Raw genomic sequence first — 16,700 nt, 5'->3', positions numbered from 1 at the left:
CTTGGAAAAGATACAAACTTTGTGTTCTTGTACAATGAATCCTTAAATGGTAAAACCAAAAGGACCAACTTGATGTGTACCTTCAGTACTTTGACATGGATTTTCGGATTCAGCATACAGGAATTACTGTTGAACATGTAAAAATTTCAAGACAGTAAAACCATTGCAAGTCTGTTTTATCTCTTAAGCCATTTCTTACAGCTGACAAAAGAGCTTAGTCTTAGTCTTCTTTTGCAAATAAGGATGGATGTTCCAAACATTAACTGGTCATTCCATGAGAAATTAGAATGCAATGAAATTTTGTTCTATCTGATGGTTAGAAAATGCACTTGTTATACAAAGGACAGTTGAAATTAATCTAAATTTCCAAACATGGATCAAAACAGTTTAATCCAAATTAACCTTGTACACTGTACCAAAAAGTCAAGCATTTAATACTATGAAATATGCAATAACTGATATTCTTTCCATAGCAGAGTTATCTTTTTATGTTTCAATATTTGAAGAACTCTCTCCATTTCTTATGAAATATCAGACTGACCACCCTATACTGCTTTTTGTCAGCTGTGATCTTGAGTCTATGATTAGAAACCCCTTTCCCAGAAATATCAGGAATAGCTTTATCTGGATTTCCATGCATATCAATTTGAAAAACATAATAGCAACCTGTCCAATGATGAAACAGCTGTCTTGAATAATAAAATATGTTTAAATAATATAGGGCTCTCAAATCCGGACAAAGGAAATGGTGTTGTCATTTCAACAAACAGAACTACCTTGATAAAGTCTATGCCACCTTAAATGACTCCAGCAAGTTTAAAGTTTTAGATAAAGATCCCACTCAAAAGACAGAAAATACACTTCAAAAACTCCTATTAAAACTAAAGAAAGAGAATGCCATCCATGGAATTTGATTCATCTGTATTCATCACAAGTTTGATATTAAGTCATTATACACTAACATTCTTGATGAAGTAATCAAATTAAGTAATGATTTAGCATTTAAATTGTTAAAAATTGATTTAAGAAATATGGAAAATATCAAATAGGTTAAGCATGTCGATATCAGTTATTGTGCAAAAGAAAATATGAAAGTATTCATTGCCACAGAGAAGGCAACTCCAAGAGATGAACTTTCATTTTGCAGTGAGTGTTTGTCTGTTTTGATCTGTTTTATTGAGAAATTGCTAATGAAGTATCTGTTGAAATACTAATTTACTCTTAATATCACTTGTTTTTCTCTCTTCTAAAAATGGCCTTAGATGTGATGGGTAGTAAAGCCCATTTTCAGCATGTACTGTCCATTCTTGTCAATTTGAAGTGTCTCAAAGCAGAAGAATGTGATCACTTAATCAGACAGTATGACTTGTTTTTATCTCAGGTTGTGAAACCAAATTCCAACTCTTCAAGGATTTTGACCTCAAAACTCATAGGCTTGACTGCTTTTGGTCCAAGTTACAAATTATGAGTCTTTATGGTCTGTTGTCAAACTCATTTTGATACTTTCTCATGGCTAAGCAACTGTTGAAAGGGGCTTTTCTGTAAATGAAGTGTTAATCCTGGTACTAATAAAAAATGAACAACATTTTGTTTATAATTAAATAAATAGCAAAAAAAAGTTGTACAAGAACACTTCTGAACTTACTCTTTAATTCTAAAGGTTATTTTTCATGTTTTATGAGTTCTGTGTTGAATAACTTGCCTTTTCACTTTAGGATGTGCTAACTATCCAATCAGTCATGTGAAATTTAATGCAGCAAATTAATATACATAATTAAATAATGCCAGGTATATTTGTATGGAGTTAAATGTTTGATTTTAAAATGTACACTGAGTTAAAGCCTGGATATGCTACAAGATATGGCACACCAGTGAGTACAGTAATAGCACAGTGCCACCACATCTTCCAGCGTGATTTTGGTTCTTAGCCATTTTAACTTTGGTCAGAACTCTAGTACTTGTTAAAATACTAAAAACTTTGTATAAAAGGTGAGAAACAGATGTATGCTGTTATATACAAATGCTGGAAAAAGCATATAGATCTTGTTAGGTTGCAAATGTGACAGCGTCCCCAGAAACCACAACCTGGATGTTTGCTCTGTGGCCACTAAATTATCAAGAACAGAAACCTGTGTGAAATATACTTAGGAGAAGAACGTTCATTTGTGTCCAAAAGTAAAGAAGAAACTTAAGATGTTCTAAAGACATTTATTTCGTTGTATGACCCTAAAATTTGTAAAAAAATTTTGTGAAGAATTTCCAATATTTTTCATTCAGTTTTCCCTTATTGGAGCATACCTCAATCCCAGTGACCCTGAAGAATGGATCAAACTTGCAGAAATGTCGCTTGAGCAGGGAAATGTCAAACAGGCAATTACCTGTTACTCTAAAGGTAACTCTTAAATTTATAATTGGTTTTCTGTATTTTAAGTCTTTCTGTATTTTTTATATACTATTAATTGTACTGTGTAGACAAAGCTGAAAATAAAATAATGTTTCTTTCTGTAATGTTCCATGTTGACAATATTAACAGCAAAAACAAAATACTTCCCACTCCAATAAAGATCAGTGCACTATAAAAACAAGTAACTGTTAGACAGAATTTCTAAGATCATTTTTTCTCAGTGACTAACATTTGCCTGTAAAGTTCATTAATTTAACCCTTATCTCCATGGATTTTCCTATGGTCAGGTGTCAAAGGGCATATTATCACGTTTGTAGACTTACATTTAAAATTTTATTGAACTACAATTTTATAAATGTATGTCAATGAGTTTGGTATCAAATTGTATATTACAATTCAAATTTTAGTATTATATGTTAGTTAATTTCATAATTTAAAAATAATATTAAATAAATTCATAAATATTACTTTTTGTGTGTCACATGGTATGTTAAATGCAACTTTGGTTCAAATTAGTCTATAGTCTCCAACAAATTAGGAACTCAAATTACCTCTATTGACAAACAAGAATATAAAATAAGAAACTTCTGTCTTTTATATTTGCTGAGATATTGCTACAATTACTGAATGAAACATAGTGGTCCTGCCCACCTCTTCCATTTTTGGAAATACTTGGTTACGTACATCCACTTCACTCTATCATGTTTATAACCAGTGAAAATCTCAGAATTACCTCCATGTAATTCTCAGGCTCTTAAAGGTGGGCCCGGCATAGCCAGGTGGTTAGGGCGCTCGACTCGCAATCTGAGGGTCGTGGGTTCGAATCCCGCCAAACATGCTCGCCCTTTCAGCCGTGGGGGCATTATAATGTAACGGTCAATCCCACTATTCGTTGGTAAAAGAGTAGTCCAAGAGTTGGCAGTGGGTGGTTATGACTAGCTACCTTCCCTCTAGTCTTACACTGCTAAATTAGGGAGACGGCTAGCACACATAGCCATCATGTAGCTTTGCAAACAATCTTAAAGATGAGAAGTTCCCAAGTTTATTTCTTTGTCTCGAATCTCAGAAGAAAGTGGTAAGTGAAAATATTATTAAAATAACAATACTTTTTTAGACCCAAATACAGTCTAGTTAATAAGCCTTCTAAATTACAGTGGAATTCTGTGATTTTGTGAAAGTAATTTATAATTTTTTATTATTTCAAGATGCATATATGAATCCTAAAAAGTTATTTTGTTTTACATTGTAATGGTTTAAAATGAATATGACACAACAATCAGGGTTCAACAGCAAAAATAATTTATTCAACAATAACAATACTTAGAAATAAATACAACACTTACCAAAACACACTTAATAAACAAGTGCAGGACCAGGGCTTGACTAATGTTAATAAACAATATATCATAAATATCAATATTATTTCAAATAATGGAATCAGAAAAAAGAACCAGAAAAAAACAACAACCTAACTCTAAAAAAATACAGCAAACACAGTATTCCAAAATTACCTTTCAATATCAATAACGGTATTGAGTGATAAATAGCAATAATTCACTAACTGTCTCGTGACTCTCTCTTCGTTAAGCTTCTGGCAGGGTATTTATTCACAACAGTAGGTCACAACAGTACAACCTCATGTGATCATAGATTTACATACTTGTCTGCTACATTAATAGTATCTGTACATCACCTTTAGGGAAACTGATGTCAGTTTCATTATACATACATATTTACTCAAAATACAAATGGTTAGTCAGAAGGTGAGTTAGTGTTTTAATGCAACTAAAAAATTGATAGATAAACTCAATGATAGAAGGAAATAATAAATGAACAATAAACACAACCATAATCATAAAAAAAAATGTAATTTGCTATCCCACACTCCTTCTCCCTTGAATAATGAAGTGATGACATTAATCACTTCATATAAAATATTCCAATTTTCATATTCTTACTTTTAACTCCCTCTTTATACTGACATCGTGAATCCTTTACAGTTTAAGTACAGATGCTTTACAAGAAAAATACAATTCATGTTTTTGAATCTTCAGCTAGATTTTCTATAGCTTCTAGTTCCTGCTCTGGTTTAGCTTAACAAAAGTTTGAAGACCAGCTAACTACAATAATTAACTCTGTGATATGGTCACTATGTTCTTTGAGGAGGAGATAGAGGTAAGTCATTAGTAGGATCCGTTGAAGGATGAGAAGTGGACACACCAGTAGAAGCCCCTTTTCTTGTGGGGGAATAACCATCAAGTCTTCTGTAGTCAGCATTTTTGTTTTGCTGAAACAGCCTAGGATGATTACTATCTGCTTCACTGTTGAGAGAATTGTCACTAGGAAAAAAAAAAATATATATATCTCTATATTAAAAATATGAAATCCTCCTGTAACTGCACCTGATCTAGGATCTTTTAATTCATACACTGATGGAGGACAAGGTCTGCTCCTATTATCTCACCAGGTTCCATTAGTTTAGTGCTTTGCATGAATTCAGCTGGCCACTTCTGTTCAAATTTAGTGGTTTGACAATCATGGCATGAAAACACATAATTTTTATTGTCCTTTCTCATACCAGGCTAATAACCACGTCTGGATACCATGTCTATTGTTTTTCAGACGCATAGGTAACCAGCTGTAGGATGATCATGCAGTTCGATTAACATTGCCAGTATCAATGTTTTGGGAATAACTAGTCTGAATTCACCATTGCTAGCAAACCTTTTTGTGTAATAAAGGACATTATCATTCAAGATATACTGTTTGGATTTACTTACAGTTTGTGCAGTTATAGTAGAATTGTTTGGCAATAGTCCAGTTTTCAAATAAGAATATATATGCTTATATTCATCATCTTTAGCTTGTTCATTAGCCAATTGTTCTCTAGTGTAAACATTGACAATTGCAAAAAGTTTGGGTGATTACTTACTGATGTCCAATTCTGGAGGGTCAGTAGGATGTCTAGATAGGGAATCAGGTAATTGGTTCTCTTTTCCTTTTCTGTGCATTATTTCAAAGGTATTATTTGTAATTTTAGTGACCACCAAATCAGTCTACCAGTTAACTTCAGAGTTGTCTGTAACAATTTTAAGGCAGCATGGTCAGTTATAACTGTAAATTCTTCTCCATCTAGGTATATCTTAAAGGTTTTTGTAACCCAGTCTATGGCTAGACATTCTAACTCTATAGTATTATAGTTTCTTTCTGCAGAGTTCAGTGTTTTACTGGCATATGCTATGACACCTTTCTCACACAGAACTGCTCTAATCTAACATATGAAGCATCAGTATGCAAATAAATGGGGTTCACCTTTTCTTTGAAGTTGCAAGACAGGGGATTCATATAAAGCCTGTTTTAATATCAGGAATGCATCTTCCCACTGGGGGGGGGGGGGTCCATTTTCACCTGATATGCTTTCTTCGTAACCGATATAAAGGTTCAGCAATTGTAGCAAAGTTTGGAATGAACCAGTTGTACCAGGCACACATGCCCAAGAATGTGCTTAACTCTTTACAGTTTCTTTAAGTTGGGAAATCTGTAACAGCTTTCACTTTCCCATCATTTGTGTGTATTCCCTCAGAAGAGAGTTTAAATCATAAATATGATACTTCTGATTGGCAAAATGTGCTTTTAGAAACTTTTACTGTAAGATTAGCTGTACGTAGCTTGTAGCATACCAATTCAAGGTCTTTCAAGTGTTGTTCAAGTGGGGGGGGGTGAAAACACTAATATTATCAATATAAGCCTTGGAACATTCAGTTGCTCCTGCTAAGGTCTTTTCCATAAGTATTTGGAAGGTGGCAGGGGCATTTTTAAGACCAAACAGCATCACTTTAATTTGATAAAGTCTGTTATCAGTTATGAAGAGAGAGTTATGTTGATCCTCCATCTTAATAGGTATTTGCCAATATCCACTGGATATTGAAGTCTAATGTACTGATACAGGCTGCCCTTGACAAAGCATTCAAAATATCACTAATATCGAGTAATGGATAGAGATCAGATTCTGAGACTTGATTTAACTTCCTGTAGTCAATACAGAACCAAAAATCATTAGTTTCTTCTTGACAATAACTACTGGAGAAGCCCAAGAAGAAGTGGAGGATTCAATTAACCTATCACGAAGCATTTCATCCACTTGATCATGTAGCACTAATTTAGTTATAGAATAATGATAAGGTTTGCTAAACACTGATGTTTCTGTCTTGGTTACAATACAATGTTCAGACAAATCTGTGACACCAGGTTTATTGTTAAAAAATCTGCATATTTCAACACAAGTTGCCTTAAATGTGAACGTTATACTTCTTCAGTCAGTATTTTTTCAGTCTCAGAGTCATGTCTAACAGATGACACATTTAATTCAATAACTTTTGTGAAGAAGTTAAGATTGCTTTGGTTAGCTGAATGAAGTCTATTCCAATAAGACAGATACAGCCAAGTCTTTGATGACAACAAAACATTGGTCAACGATGCAATTATTTTACTGATAGTTGTGCTTCAAAATATCCTAACGGTTCACAGTTCATCATTCCATCTGCAAGGCACATATTACCTTTACTCCTAGTTTTTTAGTGGAAGTGTTGGATAATTTTTCTGATTTGTTGCTTTATATTTTCATTTACTACTGAATAACCTGACCCAGTATCTATATGACTTACTACTTTCATACCATTAATTTTTAAGGTTAGGTATGGCAGATTAATTTTGGTTTTACTTTCATGAGATTCAAAACCTACTTCTTTGATTCCTGCTCTCGTTTCCCAACTTCTGTCCATCTTTTCTTTGTTCCCTGTTTACATATTTTATTTACTTGTGATAATGCATAGATAAATGCCCTATTTGATTGCACAGGTCTATTATGATGCACAGTTTTAATCACTTCAACATTAAAAATTTAATTGTTCTGGTAATGCTTGTATTGCTTTGTAAATTTAAGCACATCAGCAATGACATAACAAATTGGCATTTTAATTATTTTTGTAAAAAAATGTACAATTGTAATATTATACACTTCACTATTTCTCTTTCTGTAGCTTCAGAGTTCCATAATTTAGAAGTTTCACAGTTTTCCAAATAAATGTCTCAACCGACTACCCTGCATTAGCATGGTACTTCCTACTAAAGAGTTCCTTAGTTCGGTATTATCTAACACTGCTGAGTACAAAATAGTCAATACTTTATTAAATTCTCCTCAGTGTTCAAAGCCATTTCTGATCTGAAAGCCTTCCACCATTCTTGTAGCCTTCCCCTCAAATAAGATACTGCAGTTTCCATCCCTTTATTCTCAGGTACTTTATACATATAAAAATATCTTTCTAAACTTTTAAGAAACCTCAATATATTAAAATCTGACTTACCGTCAAACTTCTCAACAGGCAGGGGTGGTGGACTGACTACAGTTATGTAAATGGATGAATTTTCCACAGGTTTGTAGGTAGAATGGACTTTCAATGTTTGTGGTTGAGGTTAAGGGGAGGGAGACTTAAGTTCTCTTGCTAGTAGATCAGTTACCATGTTTGTTAGCATTTCCAGCTGTTCTGTCAGTACTGACACAGACTGCTTCAAGCTTGCCACATAAGACTCACTAACTTCCATAGTAACACAGTAATTTTCAAACACTAGTTAACTTATATTTAGCTTAAATTATTGCTGAATTAATCACTCAATACCAAATGTAGAAACAAAAAATCCAAAGTCACAATTCAACCTTTATGAAAAAGGTCCCTGTTTAAGTGCCAATGTAACGGTCTATACTGAACATGCCACTACACTCAGGGATCAACAACAAAAACAATTTATTCAGCATTAACAATGCTTAGAAATATACTCAACACTTACCAAAACACAGTTAATATGCAAGCGCCTGGATAGGACTTGACACTAATGTTAATAAACAATATATTATAAATATCAATATTATTTCAAATAATGGAATCAGGAAAAAGAACCAGAAAGAAAAAAAACCTAACTCCAAAAAAATACAGCAAACACAGTATTCCAAAATTACCTTTCAATATCAATAACGGTATTGAGTGATAAATAGCAATAGTTCACTAACTGTCTCGTGACTCTCTTCGTTAAGCTTCTGGCAGGGTATTTATTCACTGAGTAGGTCACAACAGTACAACCTCATGTGATCATAGATTTACATACTTATCTGCTACATTAATAGTATCTGTACATCACCTTTAAGGAAACTGATGTCAGTTTCATTATACATACATATTTACTCAAAATACAAATGGTTAGTCAGAAGGTGAGTTAGTGTTTTAATGCAACTAAAAATTGATAGATAAACTCAATGATAGAAGGAAATAATAAATGAACAATAAACACAACCATAATCATGAAAAAATAATAATAATTTGCTATCTTGCATCATCCTCCACATGCAAAATTCAGCAAAGCTTAGCACACAAGGTATAGCTTGCCAGGTATGGCAAGGAGTCAAATTCTGAACTGTATGCAAAAATAACTCCATTTTTTCATTGATGGCAGGCATTAGGATTCATGCAGAAGTGAATTCAACTTTACACTAGAAAGTCTAAGAAAAATCATGAAGTAATTCTTGAAATTCATGAAAATAGTCTGGAAAAATTTGGGAATTACTCATGAATTTTTTATGCTGATAGTGTGGGAACACTGATCAGAGTACTTTCAGACTTTCTTTTAGATTCTCAATCAATTATGTCAGTTTTTCAGATGGATAAGATTTTGGTCACTTTATGTTGGTTTGAGAAAATACTTTGTGGATTATTGAACTTTATCAGTACTCGATCAAATTCTGGTTTTAAGTTGGCATACCCCACGTTCTTATGCCTCTTGTTCTTATTTTTTCTTGACTCACAAATCCACTTTACAACAGACTGTTATATGTTGAGGTCATGTGATCTGTTAATTTTCTTACAGTGATGTTATTAAAAATGTCCTGAATCTAGATCAAATATTTTATACCCATATTTTTTGTACTTTCCAGTGGTGCAGAGGATTAGCACCTAGTTGTAACCTATTTTTATTTCCTGCTTTAAGACATAGAGTTTTCATCACTTACCAATTGTTTTTGGAAAAGGTTTTAACGTCCAGAACAGACATAGCCGATAGCTACTTCCATGTTCTCACTATCTTTTGTTTCTCAGTTTTGTGCATTTTGTTTAGATGAAATTAGTTTAGAGCTCTTCCATTAGATCTTTCCTCCACCCCACATGTTTCCATCAGGATTTTAAATCCTGGGAGTTATACTTCTTTCATTTGGGAATTTATTTCCACCATTATTTGAACAACTGACTTATTTTGTCTCCAACCCAGTAAAATGTTTGTCTAGACTCACATTAGTCATGAAGTTTGGGTCTATTCTGGACAGTGTTGGTTCCTTTAGCTACAAAACTTTAATATTTACTAAAAATGTGGTAAAAACATAAGTTAGTTATTATGCAAAAATTAAAATTTAGATTAGCATACTCAAATAATAGTTAAATCAGATTCAGCCACAATTGTAAAATTGTTGTTGTGCTCTTATGATGTCAGATTGAGAAGAATTTAACATAATTCAAGTAGCCATAAGGTAAATTAATTTATCTATATTTATGTCCAATAATGACAAATTATTCAGAATTTGTATTAATATTGCTTGAGCATAAAAGAGGAATTTTCTTTATACTCTATTTATAGTTAACACAGTAGGAAATTACTTGGAGTATTAAAAAAATCATGGAATCTAGTTCATTTACATTCAGGGTTACCTTAGAAAAACAACAACAATAGAATAAATTAGCCATATCTCATCTAGGAAAAAAAATGTTTTAGTTACTGAAAAGTATGTAATTTCTAGGTTTATAAACTGTAGACTTCTCCGAGAAATGATGCTACTATATAAATTAACAAAAAATATAAGAACATTTAGTTTTCAAATTGTTTGTGAATTTAAGCCTATACTTTTTTTCAGAGATAAATTGGACTTAATATCTATTGTTTTATTAGGTAGACCTTGTATTGCTTGTGGAACAAGTTTAAAATGGTGCATTTTACTGTACAGTATTTCAATGAACTCTGTGATGCCATGTGGCTGCAACATCAAAAGTTTAATCTGTTTTACCTTTTTTTTTCAAGTAGTAGTTTCTTAAGAACATAATTTCTTGTAAGATTATCTTCTTTCGTAGGATACAGTGAATCTTTCATTAGAAGATCAACTGTTTAGAAGTTGTTTCCTTAGCAACATAGACTGATATGTTTGGATAATTTTACATGTTAATGCAATTGAGATATAACTATGTTATTAATTTTCTCTTATAGCTATCAAATGTGATCCAACGAATCTTCCACTGCTATGGGAACGTTGCAATCTTCAAGAGCAGATTGGAGACAGAAAAAAAGCTTTAGAGGGTTATGAAGCCATTATGGAATTGCTAGGTTCTGACCAAGGCAATGAGTGCGTACAGCTCGCTAGGGAAATAGCTAAAGTTAGTTGATCACATGTTTTTCCTATATATATATTTATATTTTGTTTTAGAGGTACCATACAACTATTTACAGAGTGCTGTCAACACATTATGGGAAATACTTTTTAATTTTGTATATTTTATTAACATTTATTTTTTACACAATCAATAATTCTCTGTCTGTTGGCTGACATTTCATAGCAGCATACTTCTGCAGTTCAAATTCTTGCATTCTTTTCCACAGTTCATTAGGGTTGATCTCTTCCATTTCTCCAGGCAGATTTTCCAACGGTGAGATGCCAAATTCTGAGTGTTTGCTTGAGTAGACCAAAGACATAAAGATATTTCAACTTTACATCTGGATATCTGATTTGTATGTCTGCAAAGGGAATAGTTAGAGTTTTTCTGTTGTTTTTGAAGTTTGACAGAAGGCTTTATCTTAATGTAATTTAACTTACTTGGCCACATTTCTATGATGATTAGGAATCTTCTCTTCCAAGATTTGTTTCTAAATATGTTTGTGATAATATTTTAAGTTTTATTGTTGACACAGTCTTCATCTCTAATATTCTGTTATAGTAGAAACCAGCCACAACCATGAGCCCTTTATATGTTACACAATTCTCAATATCACCTTTGAGAGATACTTTTTTTTTTGCAATTTGGTGATAATAACACACATTTGGTTTGTTGCATTTGCCAAATCTTGTCCAGTGCCACTACTAACTTCCATCTCTCACCTGCCAGATTTTATTCATATAGCTTTCTGCTGTTGGTCATCTGCTCAGAACTTTGACTGAAGTTTGTGAACTTTGCCTTTGAGCCTTTATCTATACAAAGATTTTTCTTTGTAATATTATTCACAATATATAGAGAAATTTTTAGTTGTGTTGCCATTACAACTGGGTCTGTGGGATTCTCTGGGAAGATTTACCTGCAGATTTTAGACAGGGATAGTTTTTACTTTTTGCTTTTATTTACCTTTGCTAGTCATGGCCCAGGGCTTTCTTTTATTTGTGTGTATGTTCTGCATGCTATTGACATAAATATTTAGATTACTTTTCTTGCTAATCCCAATGGTATATATACAATTGTATAGCCCATGTCAGAAGAAACTGTGCTGCAGCCTTCCCACTCTGTGATACTTTTTTGGAGCATGAACAACTCGGGGGACCAGATTAAGCTTTAATGGGGGTCTTAGGCCCAGGTAATATTTGGGAATAATAATAATAACAACTCACTCTTTCCTCTATTCAGCTAGTTTTACAAGCCATAATTTTGTTTACTTGGGTGGCTGGCAGGACCTTAGTCCTGGGCCTAGATGGCCTTTGCATTAATCTGGACCAACTTCTTATTTGATAAATTAAATTGTCTACTAGGTGAGTATATATATATGGTGAATGCATAAGAGGAAACCTAGACTATTTTGTTAATTATTAAAAGTGTTACCACAATGTGCTAACAACTCTGCCTTGCCCTATTAAGGACAATGACTTTTTCCTGCTCATTGGGGAAATAAATAAAATGGTAGATAAATTCTGCAATTTGTTGAAAACTGATTTATTAATCATCCAGTGCTTTAATTTTTATAGTTTAAAAAAACAACTTAATCCCTAAAAGTACAGAGTGACACACAAGTGCTTTTTACTGTTATATTTTAAGCTTTTAACTCTCTCAACATGGGCTTGGTCAATTTCACCAACCACATGACCTTTTTGTGCTTGTATAAAGTCTTTATAGCTTTGATACTACTAACTTTTAATATAGTATGTATATCTTCACCAAATTTGGTAGTCTTTCAGTAAACATTACAAGTCTTTCACATACACAAAGTCATATTTTTTGGTGAAGTATTTTAAATAAACTAAAAAAAAGATTTGTTCATGAATATATCGAGTATTTGTTTTGAATAGTCCATAGGCAAAGTGATTTTCATTTTAAGATTAAAAGTACTTTTCATCATCTCAAAAATCTCAAATTTCATTTGTGTAATCTATAAAACCTCCTAAATACATTTCAAACGTTTGTTTTCAGTAAAACTTTATATTTTATTTGTTATTTTCTCTTCCCTAACCCTCTATAAGATTGGTCAATTTGATTTGTAAGTTCTCTACAGTGAGTTGAGTGCTGTAACAGGCATAAACATAAGATTATTTAACTGGTATATTAGATCAGCTACATCATTTATTAAGTTAAATATAAGTTCTAATCTATTTAGATAGACTTGCTTTGAACAGAAGTTATGGATATTTTCTTATTAATAAATCAATTAACAAATATAGACACTTAAAATTTATTTCAAAAGATTTTGTAAAGCATTCAGTCTGTACTGTAGGGGTGTATTTTATATTGAATATTGTTAGTTCTGTACCATAAAAAGGTTCATATACTTTTTTTAGGTCTACACCATATTAAATTAATAACTTATGTAGTGGTATTGTAACTTCTTGTTTCTATTTCATGTAAATGTAGATGCAGCAAATACTACTATAAACTGATGAGTCTAATTCTGATAATACTTATTGTTGTTAGTCTCACCATGAAAACGGCTACATGCTTTCTGCAATCCAGGTTTTAGAAAAAGCTTTTTACAGATTTCCTGAACTGATTACTTCTGAAGGTGAGATAGTTATTCTACTGAAAAACAAGGATTATTACTTTTTTTTGCCTATTTCGTTATAGTTTGTTATAAATGTTGAAACAATAATTATTTATAAATTGATATATTTTGGGTATAATTTTCATATTACCAGCCTCTGGCAGTGAGGTACTATGTTTTACATTTGTTAAGAAAAGTACTTGAAAAGTTTTTTTGGTGTACAAAACTTGAAGATAGCTTTTATATGCGGAAATATCTGTTAGCTGAGTTCAGCAGATATTTCCTTTGCAACATCTCAACAATTGGTCCAGTTATCAACGCTATTTTCAAGTTTTGAACAACTCGACTTTCAAGATCTACGTATCTACGTGTGCCGATGTTTCCGTTTTTCCACGTTATATTTTAAGATCTGTGCAAGAACTCAGCTAACAGATGTTTCCGCATATAAAACCTATCTTTAAGAAAAGTAACAGAAGGTTTTAAAAAAATGGATCTTAATTTATTTGTTTTTGAGAGAAGTCATCAAGTGTGTCCACACTTCCACACATCTTAGAGTTATTGTGTGACACATATTTCTTGAAAATATACACCCGTCGATTCCAAAGAAAACACTTAATCTGATACTGTTATATTATATAAAAACAAAAAAAAACATAAAAAATTAATATATAAATTGTAAATAAAAAAGATAACTCTTGTAAATTAAACAAGTTTCAATGTAGAATAGTGAGTAAATGACAAAATAGTGTTTTACATTAAACATAATGTAAAAAAAGCAGATAAAGCTGGTATCATCTTAAATATTTTTCTGTGTTTGTATGTGTATGTAATTTGTATGTATTTTTATTTTGAATGTTGTATGTGATCATGTCTTAAATTTGTATGAAACATTGTAAGAAATTAAATCTATTTTCCCACCAGTAGCTGTTCAAGAACCTTGTATTGTAAAACAGTGTCATCTTTAGGCCAGACTTATAACACTCATGAACAAATAATAACAATATAAATATTTTTATTCAGATCAATGCAATGTTTTTCTATACAATTGAAATCAAAATGTTTCCAGAATAACAGAAATATGTGTTACTGTGTTATATCAGTTTCTTCTGTTTAAGCCATTTCGAAAATTTTAAAACTTGCTCTTAATAGTCTGTTTCTCTAGCATGCTTAATTTTTTAGTTTTGATCAACTACTTTTAAGGTGCCATTATTGTGAACTTGACCAAATATGTATGGGTTGGTCCTTTGGATACTGAATCTGGTACAAAATATAGCAAGCTTTTAGTAAAATGTGCACAAAAAATTAGATGAGTTACAAAAGTTTATACTCAGAATATGTCTGTATATTGATTACGTTTGTCTGACACAAACTTTAACAAGTTGGAGTGCAAGTTGATGTTCATGTGAAGAATAAAAATACTTTTGTCCATCATGCAGTTTACATATTACACTTGTATAACCTCTACAGTTTCTTTTTCAGTATTTCTGTCTATTATATCTGATATTTACTCTCCCCTACCATAAATTGTTTCTAAATCAGAAATGTTGGGTAAAATGACTAGTTCATTATGCTGACATCAAACACATAATACTGTGTTGGATAACACTTTGTAAATGGTCATGTCATGTGCACCTTGACCTCCACCCATGCACATAGGGTTAAATAATTGAAGCCTCAGATCCCAGAGTAAGGGCAGTTCACATTGCAAGGAAGTTACTTTGAAATGTTGGCTAAAGATATTGTGTTAATATCTCTTCAGTTTTACAGTTTTAATTTTTAATGTGAAAAGCTAAACAACTTAGAAATGCTTTTACGATGGAAGTGCAGAAAAATTTGCATCAAAGACAGAGAAAGTTTTATATAGAGTAGCATTTTCTATTATTAATCTTGCTTGGCAAATAATAGCTGATACTTCTTGAAACTGTAGTTTTAATTTATTTTTTCACTTGGTCAAATGTTAAATGTAGCTGTAGTATTTGAGCTCTCTATGAATCATTCTACATATGTAGATTACAGATGTATTTATGGTTTTTCTTTAAATGTAAAAGTGTAGCTAAATATAGTTTTCAAATGTTTGATTATGAGCATTTTCTCTCCCTTGTATTGCAGATGTTAATATGTTGCTGGAATTACAAATTCATGAGAAGAAACACAGAGAAGGCATAAAGGTTAAATATTTTTTTTCTGAAATTTATTTAGCATTTTCTAGTCTGCCAGAATGTCTCTGATATCCCATTATTTTCATTTTCACACTTAAAATATGTAACCAAATTATATTAAACTTGCTATAAGTGTTTTATATGATGTAAGCTTTCTGCATGTAAAAAAAAATCAAGGCAAATTCATTTGATTTTTTAAGTTGTAAAATATTCAATATTTACGTGGAACTATTTTCTTTTAAAAAAAAGGGTAATTTTAGACTTTCTGTATCTGTTTTATTTTTGATCAAAAAGTTCCATTTTGTAATTTGTTTGATACTACTTTACTGGTTGAAGCAATTGATTTTTTTAATACATCAAACAACTGGCAAATATTTATTGTTGAGATGAGAATTAAATTTTAAAAACTGCGTTACCATTACTTTTGTCAGATGTTTTATTATGATATTATGGAAACAATATTTTTGATTGAAATAGTTTTATATATAATAGTTATAGTTTTTTTTTTCCAGTAAATATTTAGCTCTTGTATTTATGTGTGTAGTGATTGGATATAATAAACTTTATAAAATAGTAAAAAAAAAAAATTTTCATCCAGATAGTTTGCCATTACAGACTAACTAATTTAACCTAAATTATTTTTAAGTGATGTCATGTCATAGTAGAATGTTTTTGTTACTTTCAAATAGACATTATGTCACACAAAAACATTGTCAGGAATGAAAAGAACATCTGAACAAGTTATGTAATAGTTCTTAGGTATCTAATTTGATCCCACGTGTTCAGAACTTTGTGTTCAGATAACGTGTTCACCCTATGAGATTTTAAGCTGGCTGGTATGCTGACAGATTACAAGTTGCTGTTAATAAGATAAACTTCTTCTTACTAAACAATAACCTGCTACATTTAATAAAATAATAATTAAATAAGGAAGAAGTTTATATCAAATGTTGAGAGATGAAATATGATTTAAACTTGTTTTTTTAAATAAATTGTCTAAATAATTTCTAATATAATATATGTATACTTAATTCTCAGCACGAGCTTGGTCCGTGGGACTGACCTTGTAACCATTTTATGCTTGTTATAGTTTTCAT

At 31.6% G+C, this 16,700-nt stretch overlaps 1 protein-coding gene across 2 annotated transcripts in view; it reads left to right on the top strand.

Annotated features, from left to right (window-relative positions):
* Positions 1 to 16,700, top strand: part of LOC106463206 (general transcription factor 3C polypeptide 3-like) — a 153,698-nt gene that overhangs the window by 65,438 nt on the left and 71,560 nt on the right. For both annotated transcript variants that reach the window (XM_013923203.2, XM_022390654.1), the window contains exons 8-11: positions 2,278 to 2,392; positions 10,700 to 10,866; positions 13,378 to 13,465; positions 15,554 to 15,612. In XM_013923203.2, coding sequence (XP_013778657.1) covers positions 2,278 to 2,392; positions 10,700 to 10,866; positions 13,378 to 13,465; positions 15,554 to 15,612 — 429 coding nt within the window. The remainder of the gene's footprint in view (positions 1 to 2,277; positions 2,393 to 10,699; positions 10,867 to 13,377; positions 13,466 to 15,553; positions 15,613 to 16,700) is intronic.

The sequence above is a fragment of the Limulus polyphemus genome, unplaced genomic scaffold (assembly GCF_000517525.1).
Source record: "Limulus polyphemus unplaced genomic scaffold, Limulus_polyphemus-2.1.2 Scaffold1348, whole genome shotgun sequence".
Lineage (NCBI taxonomy): Eukaryota > Metazoa > Arthropoda > Merostomata > Xiphosura > Limulidae > Limulus > Limulus polyphemus.
The sequence above is the reverse complement of the archived record's forward strand: the minus strand, read 5'-3'. Positions and strand labels throughout refer to the sequence as shown.